General features: G+C 37.0%; 1 protein-coding gene across 3 annotated transcripts in view; it reads left to right on the forward strand.

The window, feature by feature from the left end:
* gabrg2 (gamma-aminobutyric acid type A receptor subunit gamma2) overlaps positions 1-8,893 on the forward strand; it is a 153,008-nt gene extending 144,115 nt beyond the window's left edge. The window contains exons 9-10 of one of the 3 annotated variants that reach the window (XM_079834426.1): positions 587-610; positions 7,118-8,892. In XM_079834426.1, the coding sequence (XP_079690552.1) occupies positions 587-610; positions 7,118-7,396 (303 nt within the window). In that variant the 3' untranslated portion in view covers positions 7,397-8,892. Of the gene's footprint in view, positions 1-586; positions 611-7,114 lie in introns of all 3 variants that reach the window. The other 2 variants (XM_079834425.1, XM_079834427.1) reach the window with 2 other exon arrangements.

Genomic DNA, 8,893 nt, shown 5'->3' on the forward strand with positions numbered 1-8,893 from the left:
AGCACATTCGACAGTTTGGTAACCAGTCAAAGGCACACTCAGAAGAAAAACGCATCAAATAAAATGACAAGAAGTTTTGCTGAAGAACTGTTTTGATCTACGCAGAGTGGAAGAGTACAAGTCTCCTCCTCAGATGATTATGTTCTTCTTCTTTTGTTGTTGTTTGGTAATGATTGTTTGCTACACACGTGCCCTTATGTGAATAACGACCTGATTTGTGTTTTAAGTATATAAGAAATGTCTTTTTCCAAGCTGTGAATTCTGATCGGATGTTAAAAGGCATGTCAAATGTAGTACTGTATTTAATTGTATCTTTGATAGTTTTTTAAATGAATCCTTGCACTGTGCAGATGTGTTCTCCTTAGGAACGAGCATTTTTAATCCGTATTTTACGACATGCAGTGAACCTGTTAAGATTTGTTGCCATGCACCCCTTCCTTCCTCTGTGTCTATGTATATTTCAGAGTCATTTGTTATATTATATTGTATGTCTACTTTATGTTGTTGTTGTTGCTGTTGGTTTGTTTGTATTTGTTTTCTTCTTTTCAATTTCTAATATTTTTTTTGTTTCCTGTGTGGACAAAAGCTCCTGCGGCTCTTTTCCTCAAAGGTATATTGCTCATGAAAACTTCACTAATCATGCATGTTTCTGCATTCTGCGCAACCACACTGCTCTTGTGTCTGGCCTTTAGATTCACTGCACTAACATCTAGCAAGTTTTAGTACTGAGTGAAAGGCAGTGAGGCACACTTGCCAGCACACAGACTCTTATTTTCCTTAAATAGAACAGCAATGGCTGAAATATTTGCATCATTCATTTAATTTAAAAAAAGCCCGCCCGCCTTCCTCCTTCTCTGTGTGCTTGTATATGAGGCTTTAAACCTGACAGAAATAGTCAGCAGAGCCTTAACAGCTTGAAATAGACAACCGTGCTGATTACCTTAATCCCAATTAAAGAGCACAAGGCTGATGGTTTTGGCAGATTTAGCCATAGTAATCTTTTAAAAGTCAATGTGCATGGGGCACGGACCTATATTTAACTTCCACTAAGTAAGTGTTAGAAGAAAGTTCACCAGAATTTGGAAGAGAGGGAATTATATCAATGTGTACCCAGGCTATACCAGTGGTTCTCAACTAGTTTTCCTTCAGGACCTAGATTTTACAGTGGACAACAAACACTGAGTCTGATTCAATAATAATTTAGCAGAAAGTACAAACATTTTACACACAGGATAATTCCTCCAAAATATTCCACCAAATTCACAACAGATGCATACAGTATGTAACCGGTCCTACTCGAGCGGGATTCGATCTGGGGTCTCCGGCGTAAGAGTTGGGTGCCCTGAAAAGGACACTAAAGTCAGTCACTAATGTGCCTCTTGAGGCCAGGGGATGAGGTTTACACACACACAGCTCTTACTGGCCTACATCTATTACACACACACACACACACATAAGATTATAATGTTATTAACCTTATTCTATTGTTAATGAATTTGTAGTAGGCTATTCTAAATGAGTTACCGCAAACCCAAGGTTAGTAATTCGCATAAAACACACCCAAACCATCCTTAAACCAAACCATAAGGGCTTCTTTAGGAGCACCCTTTACAGCAGGGGTGGGCAAAGAGTTTAGCTCCAACTCGAATCAAACACACCTGAAAATCTAACCAAAGTTAGACCTACTTCAGGTAGGTATGTTTTTGTTTAGGTTTGGAGCTAAATTCTGATTACATATTATTATGCTTATTAGGGGCCAAGCACCAAACGGTGCGATGGTACCTATTCTATCCATTAGTCGTCTTCTTCTTCTTCTTCTTCTTCTTCTTCTTCTTCTTCTTCTTCTTCTTCTTCTTCTTCTTCTTCTTCTTCTTCTTCTTCTTCTTCTTCTTCTTCTTCTTCTTCTTCTTCTTCTTCTTCTTCTTCTTCTTCTTCTTCTTCTTCTTCTTCTTCTTCTTCTTCTTCTTCTTCTTCTTCTTCCATGGGAGTCTATGAAATTTGGCACACTGATAGAGGACAGTCCAAACATTCACCACAGCAAATTTGGAGTCTCTAACTCAATCCCTCTAGCGCCACCAACAGTCCAAAATTCCACTTACATTTATGCTAATAACTTGATCCATAAGGACTACAAACAAAATTATATTTTGGCTCAAGATGATTCGATTGCACCCTAAGACGTCATTTTCTGTAATGGAAATTTTCCCACCAAAACACCTCTGTAACACTTTATTTTGATAGTCCACTTTAGACATTTGACTAACTATAAGTAACTTTGCAACTACATGTCAGCTAACTGTCATTAGAGTATTTGTAGACTGTCTGATTAATATTTACTAAAACTTTATTTTGTTGGTCCCCCAACAGACATTCTACTGACTATAAGTAACTTGGCAACTACATTTCAACTTATTCTACTAACCCAAACCCTAACACCTAACCATAACCTACCAGTCTACTGACAGTCAACTAATACTCTAATGACAGTTAGTTGTAATTTTGTTGTAATGCTGTTTTTTATAGACGCATTAGCGTATCATTAAGAAACTCGGTATGGATCAACGGCACGATGCCCTAAAGGAGCCAGAGAATTTTAATCCAGTGCTACCTAGAGGTAAAATCAAATATTCACATGCTTATAACTTTGGATTTGGTTGACTTTTTTCCATGGGAGTCATTTAGATTCCTGAATCCTTGCAGAGTCGAACGATACCAAACATGCTAGGTTTCACCTTATGGTTATTGCAACTTTGTGATTTAGCGTTTAAACAATTTCGTAAGTCATTGCGAATATCTTCGAAACTGTTAGTCCGATCGAGACGAAACCACCGTAGGAAAATTGGGGTGGGATTGCGCCACTTGGTTGCGCTAAAATTGAACAAAACAGTACCGTTAGTCTGGTTAAATGACATTGGTCTATTATGACATTGGTGTCATAATTGACTCGAACAACTTTTAAATTACTTTTTAATCGAAAAACATTTTAATTACAAAATGACAAAAACGATCCAAAGCTGCAATTGCAATGGTTTTGCATATTGCTATATTTTACGAACGCTTTGGCATATCATTACGAAACTCAGTATGTGTCTTCAGCAACATGCCTTGAAGGTACTCAATAAGTGTCGGGGCAATTTTGTAATGAAATCATAATATAAGCAACTATATAAAAACTAAATGTATTTATGGGTGTTCAACCTTTTTGCTTAAAATTGTCTCCAAATGTCTTTATTTACATTTTTTTGCAGTTGGTCTGCTGCTAGGTTCCTTGTTTTGCTTCTGTTGTGCTTGGCCTCGATAAGCTATGATGGGTCATAGCCAACCAGTTGAGAACCACAGTGAAAAGAAAAGCATTTTGAATGAATTACACATACACATACACACACGTAAACCAGGACAGGCAGACAGTCACTTTATCTTTGAAGGTTGTCGTATTTCATCCAGTTAAAGCTACCAATTCCACTGTATTTGTTTCTATCCGCTTGGCAGGCTCTTTGTATTCTTTGCTTTCCACACGCTTCTGTGAAACCCTTTGAGAAGCGAGTCACATGACCCGTTTTAACACAGCCTCAGGTGGCTCTGTCCTAAATGCTACATAATGTGCACCCGGAGATGAACAGCTGGTTGTGCTTCGTTTTTCAAAGGGATTTGAAGCACCCTTCCAGTACTGGGCAAAATGATTGCGAGTCCAGAAATGTGGATATGTCCCAGTGAGCCTATTTCTCTTGGCTTTGATGGGAAATATTGACAAACAGGTCTTGTAACATTTGTGTATTTCAAGTGAATATTTAAACATATATTTCAGTACTGTTGCTGGCCAAGATACAAGATTGAATGGATATTAATAAGTAATTATTTAGCTGTTCTTCTGCATTTTGACCCACAGTATCTTGTTTGAAAGAGCCATGTATAGTCTTACATGGGAAACGTTGCTGTAGTGAAGTTTATCTTTTTATCCTGCATCGTTCTGATGACATTTTTGCCAAATAATTGATGCAATTATGTTTTATTCTTTTTGCACAAGACAGTACTAGTGCAGTGGTTCCCAAACAGGGGTACGTGAGGTAACAGAGTGGGTACGTGAACAAAATGCTGAGTTTTGCCGTTCAGATAATCTATCCCACCTTAAAATAACATTAAAACCGAGCATGTATTTCTAACAGGAAAAAATGCCGCATCTAGGAAATTGGTAGGTCAAATGCATGACATCCAATCAAATTTGCTCTATTTTGCTATGAAATAATAGTTCTAATGAAAGCTATGAAACTCAATGACTCACTCATTAAGACTTTCTGCCACCTACTGGCGGTTTTAGTTTAATATTTAACAGTATCATTTTGGTTTTACCATCATTTTATACACGGCCCGGCCAAAAACAAAAAAGGAGTGTCTATTACACTAAGTGCAAATAGCCCGCCTTAACGTCTGATGAGGCCAGACAAAATTACGGAAGACGCTGTGTTGTCAGCAGTAGCAATAGTGTAGGGGTAAACCACATGGCATGATGTTTCGACACAAATTGGATCCTTGCTGTACTCCCTTTATTCGAAAAGTGGAAAAAAGTGTCTAACGTGTTTGATAATAGTGTTTAGGGGTAGGGTTAGGTGCATGCGTCCATTTAATAATTTTAATACATTTAATAATTTACACTATGTGATTATGGCATATCGTTTGAAGTACAAAAACACTATATGTAAATATAATCTAGTTGCTATTTACACTTAGTGCAAATAGCCGCTGCCAAAGAAAATAAGTCACTGTTTGGATTTAAATAGACAAATTCTTAAGAGTCTATGACTGGATCATTATTGCAATGATTATTATGTTTCTAGCATGTTATATGTTTGGAAATAGTTCTTCCAATCCTAATTAATTGGCATGTGTAGCTTTTCATTTCTTAACCAACCATGTAGGAAGACACATTATGGCCATATTTAATTTCATTATGCTCAAATTGTGAAAGAATGGTTGGGAGGGAGCATGAAGAATGATTTTCACACATGAATCGGCACCTCTGAGTCCAGACCTGAAATTTATTGAAAGTATATGGGATGTGCTGGAGGAGACTTTACAGAGTGCTGGACTCTTGCATTGACAATACTCAGAGGTACTAATTAATGTGTGAAAATGATTCTCTACTTAAGTATTTGCTTATTTAAATCCTTTTTTCCCCCAGGCAGTGTCTCTATTGAACATATTTAACAGAACTCATAACATTATGTATGCCATTGTAATTGCATTAATGCCACCGAGCAGCATTACACAGTGTGTAAATACATCTAGTTGCAGCTTGTGCCACTGCAATGCAAAGATGGCATGTGTTGATCATTTCATTTGATTGAAATTAATGATTTACTTTAATTTATTGCTTTATTATATTAATGATTAAAATCATGAAATATTCAGAATTTGACAAAACATGACTCATACATTTAATAGGGTTAGAAAAACTGTGCCTTTATAAAGGTGAAAAATGCACCTGAAAAATTAATTTAAGAGGCTAATATTATCCCTTAAAGGGTTACTTCAGCGATTTAGCATTAAGTCAAGTCAAGACAACTTTATTTATATAGCGCTTTTAACAATGCAGATTGTTTCAAAGCAGCTTTACAGTGTTAAACAGGAAAATAATGCAACAGAGTTTAATTCAGCCGTATAGCCATTCCGGAGAAAACGGTGATGTCATCAGTTCATTTCAATTATAATACAGTGACAGTGTTGGCTTTAGATCAGTAATTAGATCAGTAATTTAGTTTATATGGTTAATTTAGTTTAATAATTAGATTTATTTGGATATTTAGTTGAAATATTTAGTGTCCCCAACTGAGCAAGCCAAGCCAGAGGCGACAGCGGCAAGAAAACCAAAACCCCATCAGGTGACCTAATGGAGAAAAATAAACCGTGGGAGAAACCAGGCTCAGTCGGGGTGCCAGTTCTCCTCTGGCCAATTAACAAACAGTGTATGATTATTATTCTGACAACTTTACAGGTCAGAGGTCATAATAGATCGGAATATTTGAAAGGTCGGAGGCAACACGCTGGAGACGGGTTTATTGAGGATGATGTGTCGATTAAATAATTATTAAATAGAAATAATCGAAATATCGGAGTTATCGCGCCGGAGACGGGTTTATTGAGGATGCTGTATTGATGAAAGTGCAATATTCAAAGGATATTAAGCTTTGGATCAGTAGAAACCCGGTACTACATTCGAATTCCCCCCTCATATCCCCCTGAGACGAGAGATTTATGTATTTTATGTCTGAAAAAAAAACCTCCGATGACGCAAATATCGTCATTTTGCGTCGTCAGAGGATTTTTTGGCCAGGGGCTAGAGACTACAGCCTGTAGTAAAAGCTAGTTCCGCATGTTTTCAACCCGCCCATAGGGGGTGGGATCTCACTCACAGAATGTAAATGCGCACGGCCGCTCTGGCATTCATAATGGAGCGGTGCGGAGCAAAGCGAAGCAAAAGTTCTCAATGAATTCCTATGAAAGTTAAGCTTCCATAGGCATGAACTGAAAACATGCCAGATTGGATCACCACAATTAATGAATGACTGTGAGGCATTGAATGAATGACAATGCGGCCATGAATGAATGCCGGGCGGCCATGCTCATTTTAGTTTCGGTTAAAAATTAGCGCCAATTCAGGGACGGGTTGCTTGAATTGTGGGTTCATGAAAACACAACAACAAAACGGTACAATGACAAACTCGCTTAAATAGGCGCATTTCGCTTTGTAACCAAATCTTCCGCGTTCATCTTGTCTGTCAGCTGTTTGCTCTCTGATGAATGAAATCTGATTCTGCTGCGTTTGTACTGCTGAGGTACGCAGAAGTGTGTCTCAGGGGATACGCCACTCTAAAAAGTTTGGGAACCACTCTAATGTAATAGAATCATTGAACAACAATATAAAAAAGTTTAAAAGACAGATAAATGTACATTGAACAGCCATAATATTAATTTAGTATTCATTCAAGTAGTATATCTTAAGAAAGACAAAAAACAGCCAAATATTGCACTTACACATAATTGAATACACCTTTCGAGATGTCGAGATGTCCCGTGTGTTTGACGTGACCCGTGCTGATTGTGTGTTTTCTTCTAAAAGCAGGCCCCCACCGTGGACATCCGCCCGCGCTCAGCCACTGCCATCCAGATGAACAACGCCACCCACATGCAGGAGCGGGACGAGGAGTACGGTTATGAATGTCTGGATGGGAAGGACTGCACCAGCTTCTTCTGCTGCTTCGAGGACTGTCGCTCAGGAGCGTGGCGGCACGGCCGTTTGCACATCCGTGTTGCTAAGATAGACTCTTATGCCCGCATTTTCTTTCCTACTGCATTTGGTCTATTCAACGTAGTTTACTGGTTTTCCTATCTCTATCTTTAAAATATATACATGTATAGGCCTATATAAAGGCTGGCCTTATTTTATGTTACAGATTCCAGCAAGACCCTTTCTTGGAAACGGGAACCCACTGAAAACATTAAGTTGCATTGTGTTGTTGTTGTTGTTGTTTTTCCAGTCTATGTTATGTGCAATTTTTTTAAATTATTTACTTATTTATTAGTTTGTTTTACAGTTTACGGTTTTTTGTGCATTCATGTAAAATGTGAACTGTTGGTTTGTCTATGTTTACATTTTTTTTTCTAGAAAGTATATATCTTGTGCATAAAGCAAAAGTTGTAGCAAAACAAAAAAAACGAAAAAATACACACAACCAGAAGGGGCATACAGTGGAAACCTGCATCTGTAAGTTTATTCATCCATAATTGGTTGGGCAAAAGCAGAAAATATGAGTACTGCATGCCTACATGTTCTTTTAGGCCCCTAAAGAGCAAGCACTAAAGAGATTTTGAGAAACTTTATCCAAACGCATGGCTGTCAGGCCTATATGAGGTAAAAGCAATCAATCGAATATTAACAAATGTGTCATAGCATTTATTATTTGCGCATTCTAAAGATCAAATGTAAAAAATGTAAGTGTTTGAAAAGAGTTTTTCATGTGTGGTCACGGCTGGTAACACGTTTGGTCACCTGTACAAATGTTGTAAATAATCAATACTGTATAATGCATGCACCTTTTAGGCCAAAATTAGCAAATGTCTTTTATTATCATCAACTGATAAAAGGCAAAAAAGGGTCAGGACTGCTTAACTTCAACAATCCAGCTACATTTTACATCATTTATGGCCACTTCTAGATGTCTGTCATTTATAAATGCACAATGATATTGTTACATGTAAAAGTACTGTTTTCAATTTTTGCATCCTTTTGGGTATCAGTATGAGCCTCCTATCCATCCTCGGACAGGTGTGGTATATACCCACAAAATAAATATTAACCAGAAGTTAGTCCAACACATCTTTCAGTTGATGGGGTTAGTATTCTCTAGGCTACTATAGTCACATTTCCCCATTATTATTATTATTATTTTTTGTTTGACAAAATCAACTATAGAACTAAGATGGTATAAAACTAAAGTTTTCCTTCACTAGCACTGTCTTAGGTTTTCCAGAAACATGTAACAGAATGTTGTCCAAAAAAAAAAACTGCAAAATGTCTACATGCTTTTATAATTTTTTTGTTCATGTATTCTTTTATGTTGTAAATGAATAAATTGGGCTTAAACGTAGAATGACATTTCAGTTAACAAAAAACACTTATTTCAATGAATTTAGTAGATGATCTGTAGATTGATACGTTATTGTGTGTGTTATTTATTTGCAATTAGCAAATGACATGCATGCATGTATTAAATAGTATCTTTATAACATTAACATGCATACATGGGAAACAAATAAATCACAACATCATTAATAAAATGTAACATATGCAAGCACAACCCACTTTCTATTTTAATAAACCATTAACTTCAGAAATCTC

This window comes from Gobio gobio, assembly GCF_949357685.1.
Source record: "Gobio gobio genome assembly, chromosome: 14".
Taxonomy (NCBI): Eukaryota; Metazoa; Chordata; class Actinopteri; order Cypriniformes; family Gobionidae; genus Gobio; species Gobio gobio.